General features: G+C 40.9%; 1 protein-coding gene across 2 annotated transcripts in view; it reads right to left on the bottom strand.

Annotated features, from left to right (window-relative positions):
- Positions 1 to 3,710: 3,710 nt before the first annotated feature.
- Positions 3,711 to 21,425, bottom strand: part of INTS10 (integrator complex subunit 10) — a 29,124-nt gene continuing 11,409 nt past the window's right edge. The window contains exons 9-18 of one of the 2 annotated variants that reach the window (XM_020807170.3): positions 20,425 to 20,558; positions 19,391 to 19,544; positions 18,373 to 18,455; positions 17,883 to 18,035; positions 16,176 to 16,284; positions 15,393 to 15,472; positions 14,297 to 14,459; positions 13,705 to 13,798; positions 6,164 to 6,241; positions 3,711 to 4,203 (exon numbers count right to left, since the gene is read on the bottom strand). In XM_020807170.3, coding sequence (XP_020662829.2) covers positions 4,047 to 4,203; positions 6,164 to 6,241; positions 13,705 to 13,798; positions 14,297 to 14,459; positions 15,393 to 15,472; positions 16,176 to 16,284; positions 17,883 to 18,035; positions 18,373 to 18,455; positions 19,391 to 19,544; positions 20,425 to 20,558 — 1,205 coding nt within the window. In that variant the 3' untranslated portion in view covers positions 3,711 to 4,046. The remainder of the gene's footprint in view (positions 4,204 to 6,163; positions 6,242 to 13,704; positions 13,799 to 14,296; positions 14,460 to 15,392; positions 15,473 to 16,175; positions 16,285 to 17,882; positions 18,036 to 18,372; positions 18,456 to 19,390; positions 19,545 to 20,424; positions 20,559 to 21,425) is intronic. The other variant, XM_020807171.3, reaches the window with a different exon arrangement.

The following is a 21,425-nucleotide window of genomic DNA, read 5'->3' as shown; positions in this document are numbered from 1 at the left end:
TGGACTTGAAGCAATTTCAGATGCAGATGCACTCATGAATAAAAAATATTTAGAACCATTTTCAATGTAGTGGTGGTGACAGCTAGATTCTCAACATTTGAAAAAAATTACTGAGAAATATAGACACATGTAATTGAAATGTAATGCAAGTGAGAATATAATTTTCTAACAATTTTAATTGAACACTTCTGGGATGTATGTTGTCTAAAGAAAAGAAATAAATGAATAAAAGAAAGAAATGTAGAACTTAAAAGAATAACAATTTTATTTCAGTGTGTGTGTGAGAGAGAGATTCAAACACTGGACTGAGTTACCCCATCCTTGTCTCTGGAAATGTTCCTGAAATCTCCCCTCCACATGGAGGGCTCTCAGGGGAATTCCCTTCACCATGTTCTCCCCCTCTTGGGGACAGTGAAGGTGGAGAAACCAACCAACCAACACCCTCTTGGAAGAAAGCACCACAGGTTCATGGCAGCTTCCCTGTATTTAGTTCCTCAGAAAGGCAAGGTGTCCATGAATATTTTATCCACAATGGGAGGCGGGGGCACCAGGTCCTCCAGCTTTGGGTAGAAGATGCGCTGTAGGCCTTGAGTGGACAGAGTGCGTAGTTCAGGGAGCTTGCCGAGCAACTTGGACAGGCAGTTTGGATGCACCTGTTCATTGGTGCTGGAAGTCATATGGCCTTTAAGGCAATTGACAATGCAGTTCTGGAGGTCTTCAACCTTCTTTGGCTCCTTCAGTCCATGGCGGTCTGTGATTATGGCAAGTGTTGCAAGACAGGAGAAAGAGGGCACTTCAATGTTCATGTGGTGGAGGATCTGGGAGAAATCAGTTATGGAGTTGATCCATCCACCAAATAAACACGCATCCTTTGGACAGCCTGCTTCCGCCTGGTGTTCTCAATGGCAGTCTAGTTTTATTGTGTGTGTGTGTGTCATTTTTGTTTTGTTTTGTAAAAGTTGTACATAAAAAGGACAACATGTTGGCTTTGTAAATATGAATGAAGGAATGGCGGGGGGGAGAAGGGGAACTCTTCTGTTAGCTGTTGATGGTTGCACATCGCCCGATACCTGCAGGAAACCTTCTGCCTTTTTGTGTGTACAGACACTTTGTATTGTAAAGTACACCAATTGTTTTTTTTTTGACATATTTGTTTATCCCTGCTTTCCAATTTCCAGTATGTGACTTTTTCCAATTATTAATATATATTTAATATACTGAATGTAAAAATTATCCTCTTTTGTTGTTGTTTAGTTGTTAAGTCGTGTCTGATTTTTTTGACCCCATGGACCAGAGCACACCAGGCCCTCCTGTCTTCCGCTGCCTCCCGGAGTTTGGTCAAATTCGTGTTGGTAGCTTTGATGGCACTGTCCAACTATCTCGTCCTCTGTCATCCCCTTCTCCTCTGGTCTTCACTCTTTTCCAAGATCAGAGTCTTTTCCAGGGAGATTTCTCTTCTCATGAGATGGCCAAAGTATTGAAGCCTCAGCTTCAGGATCTGTCCTTCCAGTGAACACTCAGGGTTGATTTCCTTCAGAATGGATAGGTTTGTGTGAGTGGAGGCTGAGAAGTGAGCCGTCCTCGCAGATGCCAGAGAAAGAAGAAAGCAAAGGATGTGTGGTGGGGGAGTTGATTAAATTAGACGATGAAGAGGGTACACCAAATAAAGCAGTAGAAGTGTTTCTAGCCGAACCATGGACTGGGGGGAGGAGTTAGGAACTTGGAGATGGGATGAGTGTATAAAAGGAGAGAGGGAGAAGAAAGGAGGGAACGGGAGTGAGGAGAAAGCGACACAGACGGTAGAAACGGGACTAGAGAGAGAAAGAATTGCCACGCTGGTTAAGACGTTCCCAAACCTCATGAAAGAGGACGGACTGTTGCCGCTACCAACAGCAACCGATAAACCCCTGGGAGGTGAGCCTCATAAGGAATGGAGACAGGGAGGGGGGTCGAGTTCTTCCCTTACGATGATCAAAGGGACCCCTGGTAGAGTCAGCCCCTACCTCCCTCGTCTGGAAGGTTCAGCAATAATCCACCCGTGCTGTCGGACCACTTGTTCGGTACTGAGTGCACCCCTCACCGCTCAGACCATAACCTCCCACCTTGGGATGAAAAAAATGTAACAGTTAAAGATATGGGACCTGGGGTAAAACCCAAGAAATATAACTTGTTTGATAATGAAGAGAAAGCGAACCCATTTGGTTCAGAATTGTTTAATAGTAATGTTAATAAAACAAATCCTTTTTTGACGGTTACTTCGACTCCGGCTGTCATTCCCGCCAAATCCCTGGGCCCGCCTACCTTACAAAAGGAACCCAATCACAGTTTGTCACCATCTGCAGTGATCATGGAACCCAAGTAAGTAAAATCTGTCACTGCCTCAATATCTTCCCCTTCTATTTCCTAGGAGGTGATGGGACCAGTGGCCATGATCTTAGTTTTTTTGATGTTGAGCTTCAGACCATTTTTGCACTCTCCTCTTTCACCCTCATTAAGAGGTTATTTAATTCCTCCTCACTTTCTGCCATCAAAATGGTATCATCTGCATATCGGAAGTTGTTGATATTTCTTCCAGCAATCTTAATTCCGGCTTGGGATTCCTCCAGTCCAGCCTTTCGCATGAAGCATTCTGCATATAAATAAGCAGGGAGATAATATATAGCCTTGTCATACTCCTTTCCCAATTTTGAACCAATCATTTGTTCCATATCCAGTTGTAACTTACTTCCTGTCCCACATATAGATTTCTCAGGAAATAGATAAGATGGTAAGGCACTCCCATTTCTTTAAGAACTTGCCATAGTTTGCTGTGGTCCACAGTCAAACGCTTTTGCATAGTCAATGAAGCAGAAGTAGATGTTTTTCTGGAACTCTTTGGCTTTCTCCATGATCCTCTACCATGTTGCTGGTTTTTTTAATGGATCATATGCTTGGTTTACATTCCAGGTCATCTTTAACTGAGATGTGCCTATTTAAGATTTTGTGACTCATTTGTCATTTATCCGAAACACACTTTGTTTAAACTTTATCTACAGATTTACAGTATTATTCCATTTCTAAATAAACATATAGAATAGCTCCTAAACCAAGGATTGTGTCAAATTACTTCCACAAGCTAGCAATCACTCAATTTAAGGATTTGTTACATGCTGGTCACATATAAAACAAATCAGTCATTTATGAGATAATCATCTATTTCAATGCCATTGAAGAATTACCAAAACCCAATTTTAAAAAACCCTCCCTTTTGATCATCTGCTTGATCTTCTTAGTGTAGCAAGAGTAGAATGAAGAGCAAGTAAGGTTCTCTGCAGGTGCTACTGCAGAGTGAAGGGGAAGAGGAGATACAGCACCCACCTCCAGATAACGCACTGGTTCCATCAGGCCAAGGGTACTAAGCCTGCGCAACAGTGGTTGTTGTGGGGTTTTCGGGCTCTTTGGCCGTGTTCTGAAGGTTGTTCTTCCTAACGTTTCGCCAGTCTTTGTGGCCGGCATCTTCAGAGGACAGCACTCTGTGCTCTGGTGTAGTTGGCTTGGGAGTGCCACAGCTTTGCCTTGCCTTTCTGGGTCTCTGCGTTTAATCTGCCTCCAGCCTACCAATTTGCTGCCTGCTGTTTTTGCATAATACGTTGAATGTCTGATCAACATTTCTCTCTGTATTTCAAGATTCCCAAAGGGGATTATAGCCACATACTTTGTATTCACAGTGGTTCTGGTCAGACAGATACTCTTTAATGGAAACATAGTTTTCAATGCATATGGAAGTTACTTGATTTACAGTGTCCAGTTCAAAGATGTACTAAAATGGGCAATGATGTTAGGCCAGTCAACGTCAGGATAACTTTAACGCTACATCACAAGAACAGCATCATTCTCCTCTCTGCTCCAACTTCTTAATAAAATCAATTTAAGAGGGGAATTGTGCTTTCTTGATTGGCATTTCAGTACAAAAGGTTACAGTAGCCAATAAATAACAATAAAAAGGGTCTTCAATAGATTTGGAAGCAGAATCTTAATGAGATTTTACACTACTAAATTCATGATATTCATGTCAGTGATTGAAGAAGTAAGATCTTTTCATTGATGCAGAATCTGTGCAACACCATCATCAGGTTTTCCCCACACCGTGACACTTGGCGTTCCATTGCCAAGCGGAAATCTTCCTTCACTCCTTTGGTTATTCCTCTAGTAACAGTGTGATGCCTGAAATTATAACACACAACATAATTAAACAGCATGGAACTACTGTTTCTATTTAGTTATGAAATGAAGCTCCCCAGTTTGACCATACCCTTTTTTACATTCATATGTTCAATGAGACTGTTCTCTGACACTATCATACATACATAATTAAGGAAACTGCCAATTGATATCAAAATAATTAGATAACACCCTAAGAACCTAAACTGAAGACTCTGGAGTTCTCTTTAATAACTTGCATAAAAGAACCACTGCTACAAACAATAGCTGTTTCAGCTTAATTTTGGCTACAAGGATATTTTGTCATGTGTGTTAAACTGTGAGAGAAATAACAGGATATGAAATTCCTTTTCTATTTTAAGTTGTCCATCAAGGTAAAGTTAAGGGAGATTAAGGCATGTGCACCATGACTGTACAGTAAGGTCCTGGAATTGTTAGTAAGAATTCTGATCTCTACCTACAAAATTTTTATGATCCACCTTTCTGAGATAATCAATAATCTCAAAAAGGCCACTGCGAATCAACTGCGTCTTCACAACGCTAAGCTTCCCCTTACCACTACTAGTGTACTCAGTTTCTGGTGCCACTTTATAAAAGGGATTCTATAATTTGCTATAATTGATCATGCTTTCTCCTGCTCCTACAATTGACCTTGCCATAGGACCATTTAAAATCAATTTAAGAGGGGAATTGTGCTTTCTTGATTGGCATTTCAGTACAAAAGGTTACAGTAGCCAATAAATAACAATAAAAAGGGTCTTCAATAGATTTGGAAGCAGAATCTCAATAAAAAAAGAAGGATAAGATGCCAATAATTGTTGCCCATCCACCAAGAACTGCTGTAGCACAGCTTGTGTTGAGCTTGAAGTTGCTGTGCAGCAATGTTTTATGCACAGAGTTCCAAAATAATACTGGGGCACAGAAAAGGCAGGTAGCGGGTAAATAGGCATTGTAAACACACACACACACACACACACACACACACACACACACACACACACACACACACACACACACACACACACACACACACACACACACACACACACACACACACACACACACACACACACACACACACACACACACACACACACACACACACCACCAAGCAACCTATAAGAGACATCTGGCTTTCAAGTAAGTACAGGTTATGGAGACCATCTTGATCCAAAAGTAGCATACAGAAGTTCTAAACAGCAATTGGATGTAAATACTGTATATAAAACTTTATTTTTTAAAAAAGATAGCATAATTCAGTAAATGCACCTAACTCCATTAAAGATGTCCTGAACGACTTTATTCCTAGTCATATGGTTAACAAAAAGTGCATTGGTAGGATTTTCTTTAAAAACATACTGCTTTAATGGTGCTTTATACCCTGCCTTTTCAATGCCTCCACCTTTTCCAAACAGTGTTTTGTAAGCTGGGAAACACTTCCTGTCCTTATCCAAATGGCCAGTATAGACTTGTAGTACTGAAAGCTTACAAGCAGATTTGCACATAAGACAAGATGTTCAACTGTTGATGGCTAAACAAATTCAGGTCTTAGAGGCAAAGGAAACAGGAGCAAGCAAATATATTTGAGAGGAAAAGGTATAAAAACTCAATGGAATAAAAATTACCATATTCAACCCAATGGTGCCAATCTTTACCTAAATCTGAGCTTTGATAAAAGAAAGAACTGGATAACTTTCAAAAATCTAGGCAGAGCATCATTATTGTTCAATCATCCAGAAATTCACTTAAAAATTTAAGAACATATACGTGCCAGTAACTTATGGATAAATAACAAAAATGTTAACAATCGTAAAACATGGTTTGCCAAGTGATGTAGGCACAAATGAGGAACAAAAGCATGGAAAAAACTACTGAATTAACAAAGGTCTGATAACCATGGGCAGTAAAACATATTGACAAAAAGACAGCACACTATGAGCAGGGATGTTCCCCTGCTTGGTACCTGTCAGCAGGCTGCATGCTGGGCTGTAGTACAGGTATGAATTCCTGTTGCAGTAACCCCAGTGGAGGGCTAGAAGTCCTTCAAAAAACAGCAAACAGCAGCATTCAAACACCCACAACCAATTTCCCCTGTGCTACACAAATAATTGCTCCAGAAAGAGAGACAGAAAAGGAAAAAAAGGGAGAGGGAGAGAAAGCAGAGGCTACAAATCAAGAATCCAAACCCAAGTGCAGGCATAGAATGGATCGTTTGTTAAAGATGATGAAAGTACAGCAGCTTCATCTAGTGGCTTGGCATGCCAAAATAAGAGCATTTAAGAAGCTATTGCAGATTAAAACCCCTAACTATACTATATGATGCATAGAAAACGAAGAGAAAAACTATGTGGGAGAACAACTCCTGCATTATGTTCTTTCACATCTGAACAGTCTTTAAATCAAGAATTCCAGTATGTATTTACCACGAGGAACCTTCTAACAAGCTGCCCGAAGGACGCACAACACTTTGAACCTCTACCCCGTTCCCAAGCCAAATAACACTGGCACTGGCACACTAGACTACTATGATCAATTGGGAAGAAATTACAGATTACTATGTGCGACACAAATCAAATACTGTTAGGAAAGGACATTTGGGAGCAGTGGAGAAGGGACAGGGTTGTAAATCCCCCTTTCCCCCCACCATATCTTGCCTGAAAAACCCACTATCAGCCCCTCTTTCCTTCCCTGCCCCTAGATTTCACTGGTTTTCTCGCAAGTTTCAGTGGGAATGAATTATGGATGCTTTGGAAGAGGAAAAAGCACACCATCTTTATTACATGCAGCTGCATTATAACATTTTATCCTGGGAATACAGCAAGACAGCAACTCATTTGATTTTACCCCCAACAGCTCTTGCTGCTGAAATATTTTAGTATATTTTCAGCACTAACTTAAGAGATTTTTGCTTGTTTGGTTAATCAAAAGTTAGAGCAACGAAGTGCCTTGGAGTGCACCTGCTGTAGTATCTTAATTAACTTTACCCCAATTCTCTCCCAAGATTTATTTTTATTCATGAAGTGGTATTAATGATCCTAGTATTTATATTTAGAGATAGTTTGGATGAGAAAATGCAGCCAAAATGGCAACAAGCAGACATGTTTTGTGCATCTTAACTATAAAGAAGGAAAGGATGCTCTCCCACATAAATACTGAAGATAATTAAAGAAATGTCTGAAAGCCTAAATTGTGTAGGATGCTTGAACATTTTATATTCTACTCTACATTAAAAATCCACAGTAATTCCTATAGAATATTGCAGAAGACGAATTGCCAAATCAGCTACCACCACAAAAAGAGTCCAACAAGAATCTGGCTGAAGAACAGCAGAGTAATGCAGTCACCATAACATCCCTGCTAGCCGGCAGGAAGCGGCATATACAGCAAGTAGGGTTAACCCCTTCTCCAGCTAAAGGAAGTTCCAGGAGTATTTGATGCCTCTTCTGAAAGGCAGAACTCCTTCAAGTGCAGAGCATAACAGCAGCAGGACCACCACCACTATCTTGAATTCAATTATCCACAACAGATAAACTTTGAATTAAAAAATAGACTCAAGAGAGTCACATCAAGCTGTAATAGAGCTAAGTAAGAGGAAAAAACTGGTCCCTAACTCTTTAGGGAACCCATTCGCTACCTTACTGCTGTATTTGAACACATGGAGTAGTACTGAAGGGTGGAAGGGGCACTGATTAGCTCTCCTGCAGGCTGAGCTAAAGGGAATCCACAGTAGGACCAACTGACTACTATCAAGAAGCAAGGCAGGAAAGAGACTTCAAAAGCAATGGTTACCACCAAGCACAGGACAACTAGATCTTGTTTCATAGAATCATTTGGAGGACCCTTTTACTACTGCGTTTCTCTTCTAGTTTCATTTTTAACTGCAAGCTGTCTTCACCACCTTTTTTTAATTTGCAGAAAGATGGCTGATAAAATTTTAAAAACCAACAAAAATAACATTACAGTTTATCAGAATGTCAGTTTTATATCTGGAAGGCCTGGCACATATCTAACTTTGTACTAGACAGGTTTCTGAGGATCAAAGTAATTAGTGAAAACTGAGACTCCTAGATTATGGAAGTGGAGGACTTGTGGGAAGTCAGACCAATGGGAAACACCTAAGAAACCTTCCTGTAGGAACTGCTGCCACACTGAAGTCGGCACTTTGGTTCAGCCGATACAGCTAGATTAGCAAGGACCAGGAACCTGAGATGGTTAAATCCCTCAGGTCCAAAAACGATGGCCTCCTGGGCCAGAATAGCAACATCACCATCACTACCGCTGGCAGATTTCTCACTCTCATCAGGGACAGAGTAAGGAGAATTTGTATAGTGACCGCATCCACTTTTTCCCGCTTGAACCACAAGAAGGCATCTGGTTTTGTATTTTCACTTCTCGTGAAAAAAGGCTACCATCTGCATGCCTTCCTCTTGCCTCTTGAACAGGAATACATACCACAGTAGTTTGACAGCCCATTTCCCTCACTCAAGGCCTTTCCAACAGAGCCTTTCTATACATCCAGGCAGGCCTGGATTTTTTCCACTGTAATGAACACTCCTCTCAGCCAAACAGATAGTTAGGTTCCAGCAGAGCAAAATGGATGCCTCCCATATGGTCCGTGGAAGCTTCTGTGGTGGTGTCTGTCCTGAATAGGGCCTATTAATGTCTTAATAGGTCTCGGTTGGAAAAGGCCATCCAGATTTAGCAGTGCTCAGCTCCAAGTGGGTAAAACAATTCTGTATGGGATCATGTCACTGCATCTTATGGGATGTGGGTAGTTCACATTATCCTGTGACCTACCCACATCCCAAGCAGCGTGGATTTGATTTTAATCACAATTTACATATAAAAATTGGATTTGATTATTAAATTTTTTTTAAAAAATCTATTTTTTATTTAGATCAATTTGATTATTTTTAGAAATAACTGATTTTTATCTCAAGTAACTTGTACTGATAGAAATATTAAAATAGTATCCTCTAATTCAAATACTGTAAATTGGTCTCTGGATAGCAGCAAACCAAGATAATTCACCTGGAAGTGCTTGTCTGGCTGAGAATAGGCGCTGTTGAGATACCAGTAATGGTTGGATTCAAATGTTTTCCAGAAACAATATATTCAGAAATTGCCATTGTGATCTATTAGCACAGAAGCAAAGAGAAGCTGCTTTCAAGAAGTTGGCAGAATCTGAATCCAGGAGGGGGCCTCATTTCTTGACGACATCATTTTTGCTGGATCTGTCTTCAGCTAGCAGAACTAGTCTACTGACTTCGCCTGCAGCTAAAAGAATTAACTTTTCTGTTCACTGACTGAAAACTTGTACGCTATCATACTGTGTTTTCCTTTTCAATGCATATGCAAAGAAGGTGTGAAAACTATTTTCTTGGTTCACGGTCATTCCTGTCAGTTAGAACCTTTCTGTATCTACCAGAAAGTAAGCATCTCTCCACGCTCACCTTTTGGATTTCTTAAAAAAAAAAAAAAAAATCCCACTGGGATAAAGAGTAGCATGCTGTACTATCTTTTCAAAGACTATGCATACTCAGATGGACAGGACTGAACAGCTTGTTCCAGTAAGTGGTTAGGGCCTACCACCCATTTGGGAAATGTCATCATCAATTCTGTCATCAGTAAGTAGTATGTAGGAATGTCCATCTCCTGCAGTTATGCTGCCAGTACATGACACAAGCCCAACAACGTTCAGAATTCTAAAAAAACATTGGGGGTTGTTTGGTTTGGTTTATAAATGCAGAAATCCAGCCCTTTTGCTGCTATGGTGGGTTTGAAAACATAGGTCCTCTTCTGCTTTCTCCATTCTTTCTTCGTTTTCCCATTCTGATCACTTATCCAGAACCCTCAATGGTGTGAAGATGTGATAAGCCTGAAATCCTATGATAACTGATGCCTCATGAGATGTTGCTAATTAGCCAAGCGATACTACTAGAGACAGGCACTAGAGATCACTCAGTGGAGGAGGTGGCGGGCAGGGAAGGCTGCGGTGCTGCCGGGGAGCGGGCGACTGCCTGGAGGAGACGGGAGAGGGAAATGCATGCCGGCTGCAGAATATCTGTGCGGGTGCTGCGCTGAACCGGGCCGAACCAAGGTTCATGCCCATCTCTTTATACTATAGTTTCTTCCTTTTTGTGTAATCAAAGCTCTGCCTTGGAAACTGAGTCAAGAGGCTGGTGTGCCCCTTGAAACCTGAAGCTCGCAATATCCTCTTTCCCACAGAATTTTCCGGAGGACATCTACCTGCCACACGCAGAGGCATTTCCTGGATATTTTTATTCAAACTGTCACTTACTCTGATTCTCCTGGGCTTGTGTATAATACGACAAACATGGCTTGGTGCACACAAAACCATGTTACAGAACGAAAAACCACAGTTCTGGCTGAATACAATATGAAAAATGAGGCAAGGAGATCGGACAAGAAAACATATTTTAACTGCATTGCCTGACTTGCCAAAAAACATACCAGTGGGCTCCTAATGACACCACAACACAAGACACACTAACCACACTTGCCTGACTTGAGACAGTCTTTGAATCACCAACATATTAAGTTTCTTTAATGCTATAGAGCAGGCTTGTCCAACCTGTGGCCCGAGGGCCGCATGTGGCCCAGGTCAGCTCATAATGCAGCCCAGTGCAATTTTTTATTTTTAAAGAAATTCCAGTTTCAAGTTACACTGCCGGCGTTTGCAGCTGGAATGTGGCCGGGGCATGTCACAACGGCGGGGGGTGGGGGGAGAGAGGGAAGGAAGGAAAGAGCGGGAGGGGAGGGGAGAGGGGGGCTGCATGGCTGAATTGTGCCATCCCTGTCAATAGGTGGATCCCCTCCTGGCCCCATAAAGCCACCAGAGTGGAAGCTGGCAGCCTCTGCTATCTGAGATAGCAGCTACCGGTAAGTGCGCTTGGAACGGGGCTGCGGAGGATGGGTAGGGCTGCCCCCCCCCCATGCAGCCCAAACCAAATTTATGTCCGGCCCAAACCAAATTTTCATCTTCTAATGTGGCCCAGGGAAGGTGAAAGGTTGGACACCCGTGCTATAGAGTAACTTTCATTTGAAAAATTAAACATGGATGAAACTCTTTAATAAAATAGATCAAACAACCAAAAAGCAGGACTTAACTCTGCAACCTGCTTTGAGGTAGCCTACATAAAATGAACTAACTGTTGTGTGTTTTCAACATGATTACAGATTCAATTATTATAATGGCCAGATTCCTGTTGGTATATGCATAAGGTTGGCATAAGCTGCTGAAATTAATTGTGGCTAATAGGCAAGGTGTCAGGATGGATCTCAGTTTGAGTGCCTGGTCACACACCCAACTACACAATTGAGATTTGCTGTGGTACCTCATCAATTAGCTGCAATCAACATGGCACATTAAGCAAACTTTCTGCAAACACATACTGGGTACTGTTCACAATCAATAATTATATGTCACCAAGTTGATTCCAATTTATGCAATCCACCAGGATTTTCTAAATATAAAATACTCAAGAAGTGATTTATTAGTCCTTCATTCTGGTGGCAATTTGGGACTGTGCTGCTTTCCCAAGACCAAAGGTGGCAAGCCACACAATCCCATCAACCGCTCATCTCCAGATGGCCCTCTTCAAGGAGCCATAGTGGGGATTCAGATTCCCAGCCTCTGTCTTGGCAGCCAAGTGCTCTGACCCACTGAGCAAGATCAGCCTTCATCGCTGTACAACTTACTACTTATTAGACATTAGAGTCCAATGAAGATCAGTATTCCATCTCTCCAGCACACTGGAGCAGCATGAAGGCTGGTAAAATGTGGTATGTGTTACATCCTGTCAATTTACATCTGACTCATGGGTGACCCTAATAGAGCTTTCAAGGTATGTGAGATATTTAAGAAGTGGTTTTACCAATGCCAGCTCCTGGTCAGCTTTCAAGGCCCAGCAGGGATTTGAACCAAGGTCTCCTGAATCCTAGTTGACCCCTCTATCTACAACACACTGGCCCCGAGTGAGATGTTAATTAGATTTAGCTAATTAATTTACCTAACTGCTTTACCTCTTCTGACTGCATAAAGTAGTTGCTGTGGAGGGGAGAGTGTATTACATCTAACCAGGTCATTACATTGGGAGATTGCATGTCATTTTCACATTATTAATCAGTTCACTTCATGTAAAATAAAAAGAGTAACTGCACATTGGTTATTGTTTTCAAGGTGGACAGGTGAGCAACTGATTAGTCCAGGAACCTAGCACTGGGATTCCTGATCAGTTGCTCACCTGTCACCTTTGCCTTGAAAGACTGCCCACTGTGAAAATGCTTCTTTCATTTTAAATGAAGTAAACTGGTTGCATTTCCTTTCCATAATCTTTAATGACATAATTAATGATCAACCCCCAAGGGACTCTGATTGACAAAGCGCTAGATTGCTGCAGTGCTACTGCAACCTTCCTAGATCCTTACACAGCCTGGTTTTTAAAACCTGGGGGGGGGGGGGGAACAAACCTGGCGGCTGATGATTGTAACAAGAATTGTCCAGTCACCAATGTTCCTTTTTAAAGCAAGCTACTGGAGAGAGTGGTGGCCGATCAGCTTCAGGCACTCTTGGATGAAGCCAATGCCCTTGATCCATTCCAGTCTGGGTTTAGGCCGTGTCATGGCATGGAGAAAGCACTAGTTGCCCTGGAGGACCACCCCCAGAGTGTGCAACATGGGGAGATGGCCTCCACCCCTTGGACTCTCAACTGCAGAGTCCCTCAGGGATTGATAATCTCCCTCTTGCTGTTTATTTATTATTTATTTATTTATTTATTTATTTATTTATTTATTTATTTATTTATTTATTTATTTATTGTTTTTTTAAATGTTTTATTTTGATGTATTTTTAGGTTTTGAGTTTATTGCTTATTTGTCTTTTATTATTTCTATTTTTTGTGATGTTAAGCAGTACGTGGTGGTATTTATGCGCTGTAATCTGCCCAGAGTGGCCTCGGCCAGATGAGCATTATAACAATGGAATGAATGAATGAATGCATAAATATTTTTAAAATGACCCAGCCAGATGCAGTAAACTCTCCTCTCCACAGCAACTAGTTTCACAGCCCAAGCGTGACATCACTGATTAGCATTTTACTAATTTCATTGTTCTGTTGCATTGGGAAGATAAAACACTGCTGTTTTACTATCTGATTCTGATGCCTAAAAAGTCATAGATCCTCATTTCCATGTAGTCTTGACGATGTGAAAACACAATCGGATTCAAACTTAGCACTTTATTCATCTGCAGACATGGGAGTGCAGTCCATGAAAGTGTATGGTAGGTAAAGTCTTTAAAGATGCTGCAATATTGTGTCAGTTCTGCTGCCACACCTAGCAGCTTAACACTGCTACCCCCCCCCCACGGGGAAAATTCTAGTTCCAGGTTTCCTAAAACATTTCTTTAACTGATCAAATTAGATTTATCACATCAATTTCATCCACAGAGTACTCTCATCAACTTTAAAATATTTCACTTACTTTATAAGCATCCCCTGATTTGGCAACAGTTCTAGGTGAATTTTTCCTCCTTCTTGAGTTCTTAAATAGGCAAACTCTTCCAGCATATCAATATCTGGAAAAAAATAGCTCAGGAAAAAAAACACAAAGAAACACATCTCCTAATACAGAACCAAGGAACAGGGTAGTTAATATGATCCAGTACTCTATTTACTTTAAAAACCCTCTTTTTTTTGTTGATGTACCAGAAAGCTGCTGTTCGTGTTCCTTTCACAAACAAGGTACAACATGTCTATAGACAGAGTTCTCCTGAAAGCAGAGAGAAAGGTGGCACACGTTAAACCAGTCAGTCAGTCAGTCAGTCAGTCAGTCAATCAACCAGGCAAGCAGCATTCTCTGCAGCCTTGTCCACGTTCTTGAAACTATGTTTTTTGCGTCTCCTCTTCTTCCCCAATATATCCTATTCCTTTCCTCGGTAAGTCTTCAGTTTCATTACTTCAGACCTCCAACCCACATTTGTTAAAAACAGATCCTGATTTTTCTTTGGCCATTCAAAAAAGGCAGGCTTCCTGCCACCAATTTTGGTCCACTGGCACTTTACAAAGAAGGATACTTGTCACGTAGTTGAAGAAGTTTTCATACTGGAAACTTCCTTGTTGGCAGATCTTGTTGATTGCTTTCAAGAACAGGCTTTCACCCCTTGGCCACTCATGCTGGAGTAACACAATCACATGGCCCAAAGCCATATCATCCCTGTTGTCCGTGAACGCTCTCAGCTGTTAGGAGGGAAATACACTGAGCATACTTTTTTACACAGTGTCTGTAGATTCCAAGCTAACACTACTAGACTATTGGACAGAGTTGCTCTGCAATTTACATGGCAGATGTCCTTCATCTGTTTATCAGGCGGCAGACTGCATGCTTCCCATTTATTCACAAGAGGCTGATCTAAGCAGCATATAAAATGTGGACTATTCTTAAGATGGATGTTTATATCAAAACAGAAAGGTTAGGAAACTCTAATAATACTTTTCTGGAATTTAGGATGAGTCTGTATCAGAACAATACATAGCGCTTCCAAAGTAGCATGAACCATTTCACTTTTATACAGTATTTTCAAACTATCAAGAATGTTACAGTGAATCCTAAATCCAACAAACTTGTACAACAGATCAGTATAATTATCCCCATATTTTAGGTGGGGGGGAGAGAAACTATTACTTATACCCAGCTTTTGCAACGAGAAGGATACGAAGATCTGAAATGAGCCAAACATGGAAAGAAATATTTAACATAGCAAAGTATTATTTTATGTCTGAGCTAGGATTATAGACATGGTCCTATTCTTTGCTATTCCTCAACCACTTTTTCATTTGAGAGGAATGTTTTGTTATTTTTTTTTCTAGTGTGTGGAAGATCATTGAAAAACTCCAATAAGCACAATACAGCAACTTGAACATTGATGGGACTAGGTACAGCCTTTAAAAAACAGTGCTGAGTCACAGTATTTTGGCATCAAACATCTACCTGAATTCATATCAGATGGGCTACTTGCACCAAAAGTCTAACCACACCACCTGTAAACATTGTTAATAACATAATTACGATAAATGACGCCAGGGGGAAAAAAAGAAAGAGGGCAATTTCCCCCACAGCCATCAGTATCAACACCACAGTCTTTCAACCACTGTAAGCGGAATATTGCTTACCTTAAAACAAGCTAACAGCAACCGTAAGCAATATGGCATAATAGCTTTACTGGTACACGGCCAGAGCTTCAGCTCCGAAGCTACAGAGAAATGACGATTTGGACACATTACAAATTCTGTAATTTTGTTAAGAATTAAAAGTAACAGGACTAAACCTTTATCCGCTTAAGTATCTGTATAGCCTTGTTTTACAAATCCCTAAAGATGGTGACAGTTCTATTCTAATCAAACCACTGCTGCTTTCATTTCACATTAAGGGAATAGTTTGGGCCACTTCGGCTTCAGGACGAAAAAAGAAAGAAAAAAAAACATATACTGCCCGGGATCCCACAAAAAGATTCATGGGAGCTGCTGAGGAGAATGGACAAAAAATCAATGATTTTTAAAAAACTAAAATACTACATGGCATTTAAAGTTGTTGAAAATGATAAAACAAAAATGGGAGTGAGGAAGTTTTGGAGTAGTGCAAAACTGAACTCTGTACAGCAGAAAATATCTGGAGTATAAAATAGCACAGGTTAGGCAAAGCATCACCTTTTTCTCCCGAGTATTTCCTAATACAGCCTATTCTCCCTTCCTATTCCAAACACATACTGTATATAATGAACAAGTATCACAAAGCCAAAAAGGAACAATCCAGCTATTTAAATATTTTAGATTTCTTGTTATTTTTGTAGGCTTGATTTAGTAGAATTGCTATTGTACAGTTACTAAAAAGATTTACTTAAAAATCATTTTTATTTTTCTCTTCTCCTCAACTTTTGAGATAAGGTGACTCCTTACCTTTCCTGAATTTTGACTTTAGTGTCGGTTGTTCCTCCTGAACTTTAGCCCCCTCTTGTATGGGAAGTACCATGTAGCACATTAGATCAAGTACTTTTTCACATGTCAACTGTAAGAACAAAAGTTTTGTAAGTGAACTCACATAAGCTAACAAATAGAGCAAGGACAAAACAGCCATCAGAGTTGTCACTATATTCTTATCAGGGATGCTGCTGAGAAAACTGTGTAGACTGATTTAAAAAAAAGGCCATTTTGGTTTTGGTAAGAAGAACTAGGTGATAAAAATAGTTCACTACAAACAGAAACTTATGTCTGCAAGTCTAAGTAGGCAACAGTTATAGAGAAGGAACACTAGCAGCCCTAGTCCTTCATGCTGCCCAACACAAAGGACCCTTTTTACTGGGATAGCAGCTAACACCAAATGTGGAACTTCTTTCTTCCTGCTCCATAAGGCAAATAAAACTGTAAGGCGGCTGACCTTCATGAGTCATTCAAGAAGTTTGTAACGTTCAGTCCTCATCTTCCAATTTTGCCTCAAAAGACAAATCATACTCTCCTATTTACATAAACAGAAACAGCTCACTGGAGCCCCAAAGGTTTCTAATGTTAAGAGAGCTGTTTAGGGAAGTTCTTTCAAAGATAAAGCAACCTGACATGCAATTACAGTGGTGCCTTGCACAACGGGCACCTCGTAGAGCGATGAATTCACTCTACGAGGCCGGTTTTGCAATCGCAAATGCGATCGCAAAACGGTGCCTGCATAGGGCGAAAATCGCAGAGCGAAGGTCGGTAAGCGGTTCGCTTACCGACCTTCGCTTTGCGACCCGCTGATCAGCTGTTCGGCAGCTACAAAATGGCCGGCGGAAGCCCCAAAATGGCCGCGCGCAGCGTTTTCGTGCCCTCGTAAAGCGAGGGGAGGGCGCAAAAATGGCTGCCGGCCATCCTGAAGCATCGCTGAACGGTGAGTATTCGGCCCAATTGGAACGCATTAAACATGGGTTTTTACGTTCCGTTCAACGATGCTTTCACACAGCGAGAGTTAATCCGGAACGGATTAACCTCGCTGTGCGAGGCACCACTGTATATTTAATTGTTATCACGAGAGTGTTAATTTTACAGGTGACCAATTAAGCTTATGGTGAATTACAAAAATAGGAGATTGAAAGCCACTTGATGCATGTGAAGGTAAAATGACACTAAAACCAGCACTTACCAGGCCCCACTTTTAGTTACTACATCACATCAGTAGTGGTGCTACAAAATGCAATGCCTCCAGAGAGCTGAAAATATGGTTCTTCTCACAACACAACATTAATTTGTTCCAGGAAGAACAAACCCTGTAAACACACTCAGCTTGACAGTCTAAATACCAAATCTGCTCCCTTCTCACTAACACATGACAACCACAAAAATTTGAAAAATTGCATCTAATAAGCCCTGAATTCTGGCTTATTAAACCACAGTGCGAACAAGTTGCATTCTGACATTTTACCCACTCTGGCAAACAGGAGCGAGCCAGCTGTGTCCACCTGCATGCCGGCCATTCACTCTGGGCTCATATGCCAGATTTCAGGCCTTATATGCAAATGTGGTCTAAGGTTCTAGCTGGCCCCACAGTCCAAATGATTTTTCTTCTGCAACCCGTGCTCACTGCAGTAGAAGGTTGTGGTAAGAAAGGAAAGGAGCAAGAGGAGGACAGAGACTTACGTGATACTCTCCAAGGGCAAAGTGACAACTTGCTAGCTGGATGAGGGCTCGCTGATTCTCTAGTGACCCTTGCCCTATAATCTGCTGCTGAGAGTGAGATCCCTGTAGAGCTGCTAAATGATGCAAGCTGGTAATGGCTTTTTTGTACTGACCCTTTTAAACACAAGGGGGGGAAAAGCCAAATCAGTTTTTTTAAAAAAAACATTCACATTCCAATTTGTCCAAAATGCAGATCATATTAAGGTGGGGCATTTCCAGGCAGGATGTTTTTGTAACATTAAATTAAAAGTGTGCCACTATTAGCATTTGTGATCACATCTGTAATAATTCCTGCTAATATTTACAAGTCATATACACTCTGTAATCATTACAACAGCCTTGTAGGATGGGCATTCTCACTTCCACACTGCAGAAAGGGGAAGCGTACAAAGTTAAACACAGATGGCTCTGTTGACCGTTAGAATGGGATGGCAGACAGAGCACTATTTACCTGATAGATAATCATATCTGTGAGAAAGATCCGCAGCCAAAGCCAAGTGTCTGTTTTCCATGATACACAAATTCGTGTAAATTCTGAAAAATATGAACACAGGAAATTGTCTTATACCAAATTAGAACTTTGGTCTATCAACTTTGTTGATAGTGAGTGGTAGAGGCTCTCCAAAGTTTTACTCCAGTTTTTACCTCCTTGCTCCTGGACATCCCCTTGAACATCGCAAGATCCTGTTCTCAAGGTACGAACAAAAATATCTATTTCTAGACATTCCTCTGAAAGGTTGAAATCGAGGTTATGCATACGCAGGGAGACAAAGAGATATATGGAACTCTCTGCTCTGGAAGTGGGCAGCCAGTGTTTCGTTTACCACACTCAATCTACTTTCCAGTAGGTTAGACTACCAAGACTTGTAAAGACACAGTTAAAGTAACTGCTCCCTACTGTCCTTGCAAAAGCTTTCAGCAAATCATTTAAATGAACGCTCAAATGCTGCTTGCCCTGTTCCGTTCCAAATGCAGAGCACATGGACCAGATCTAAAGGAAATCATCTTATTTAAAGGAAAAAGTATATAAACATTTTTTTTGTTTCTTTGTCGCATATAGTAGGGCAGTGAGTAATATTAGGCAAATATTTTTGGGCCCAAGTGCCCAAACTGGAAAAAGGAAGAAAAAAACAGCGGATGGCAGAGGAACCAGAAGTGGCAGTGGCGGAACCAGAAGTGGCAGCGGAAGGGGGAATCCCGGGTGCGGAGATGCCTCGAGACCCCACTCTAGATCTGCCAGCAGTGCCAGCTGCTACGGATCCTGGCCCGCCGCCTGTCGAAGCACCAGCACCGCAGCTGCAGCCGCCTCCAGTTTGGCTGCCAGGGGGGGAGTAGCAGCAATCCAGCAATGTATGGCTTGCGTGCCCGCAGAAAGGGCTCTGTGTGCCAGCTGTGGCACGCGTGCCATAGGTTCGCCACTGCTGTAGTAGGGGAACATAAGTGATTTCACTGCATGCAAACAAATGTACCTTTATCAAGTGACTCCATTGAATGGAGGAGTTCCCAGCTCTCTCTAGCCAACCTAAAGCTTTCTTGTACTTCAATGGCATTTGAAAGGTCTGCTGCATTTATTGTAATGAGTCTGCTTTTCCCCTTTGCAGATGGATCCTCATCATCGGAGCTCTACGTAAAAGTCAACAGAGAAAAAACATAACCAATAATGTAAAATTAATACTACTACTGCACTTACGTAAAAAGTTATTCACTTGATTGCTAGTAAATAGCAAAGTAGGCAGACTATTAAAAATCTTGACTCTCTACTACTTTAAAGTGCCAAAATAACCAATCTAAGTTAGCTATGCTAGGCAGAATCCTCTGTTTCAATCATGAGCAGCACAATGATCCATTGCATGGACAGTTGTATTTTCTCAGCCCTTTCACAAGGTGTTCACTATACCCTTGCACATGCAGAAGTTCATATGACAACAAGCAAATGACTGGATGGAGCTCTCCACCAACAAGATCTTACTTTCTATAGTTTCCAATCTAAATTGGAAACTAAAATTAAATAATCCTTCACCTGATGAAAACAGCTAACAGTTACAAAACACAGACCTATTCATGTGCCAAATGCACAGAAAAGATAAATTAAGATACATGCCTTAACTTCCACACCATGTAAGCAATAAACACTACCTACCAACTTCTGCAAAGATTATTCTAAGCACTATATGAACATCACAACATAATTAGATATTTAAAATTAAGGAAGTCAGATCTAATTTTCTCAGCCAATTAAAATATAGTATCAAATAATGCAAAATACGGTTACATTCACATTTTAATTCTGACAACTACCATGGAACTGAATTAATGACATACAACAACACATAGTTCAGATGTTCATCTATCACACTGCTTGTAATTTCTGCTTCAGACCAGAACATTCAGTCTTTCTAAACCAAATATCATAGAGTTCTAGAAGGAGTAATTGTTTATAAACCATTAGTTTTGACCTTACACCAAATCATATCCCATTGCCAATAAAAATGAGGAGCTTTACCATGGTTTTCTCTCGCCCTTCAGCAAGTTTCCGTTTTTTGTGTACATGTTTGCTGCGCTCAATGTCTGTATCACCATAAACATTGAACACATCTTCTAGAAGGACCAGAGGAACTTGATTTGGCGCATTTGGTCCTACAAGAAAACACTAATGTAAACAGAGTTGCAAACACAATATTACCATTAGAATTTGCCATCTAGCGACTGGAAAATCCTTTTCTACAGTACAAAACCATCCATAACTGTATTCTTCCATCATCTGTACAACAAAACATATATTTTAATTTACAAAAAATAAATGTTCAGGTTTTGGTGGCAAATCGTCGTAAAAGAAATCTTGCAATTTTGGCACAAGTTTACACAACCATAGATTTAAGCTTCCAGGCCAGATACCTTTGGTGACTAATCTAAGGGCTAAACTTATCATCTGCAGTACTGTGATAACAAGGCAAAATCAATACACATATAAAGTGGTGCCTCGCAAGACAATGTTAATTCGTTCCGTGATAAATGCTGTCTTGCGAATACATCGTCTTGCGAAACGCGGATCCCCACTGGAATGCACTGAAATCTATTTAATGCGTTCCAATGGAAAAATTGTCGTCTGGCAAAAATCGTCCATAGAAAACATCGTCTTGCGAAACATGATTCCCCACTGGAATGCATTGAAATCTATTTAATGCGTTCCAATGGGGGGAAATTGTTGTCTTGCGAGAATCATCCATGGAAAACATTGTCTTGCGAATCGCAACAACGATCTCAAAAACCAATCGTCTTGCGCATTAATCGTCCTGCGAGGCAATCGTCTTGCAAGGCACCACTGTATCTTATAAATCCTAATTGTGTGCCTTCAAGTCAATTCTGATTTATGGCAAACTTTTTCAAGGTTTTCTAGGTAGACAGTACTCAGAAGTGGTTCACCATTCCCTTCATGCCCCTGACCTGTAGCCCAGAATTATGTAATGTTACTACTTGCTAAGAACCAAGAACCAAGATTTACTG

This window comes from Pogona vitticeps, chromosome 6 (assembly GCF_051106095.1).
Source record: "Pogona vitticeps strain Pit_001003342236 chromosome 6, PviZW2.1, whole genome shotgun sequence".
NCBI lineage: Eukaryota > Metazoa > Chordata > Lepidosauria > Squamata > Agamidae > Pogona > Pogona vitticeps.
Note: the sequence above shows the minus strand (reverse complement) of the source record. Positions and strands in the feature narration are given on the sequence as shown.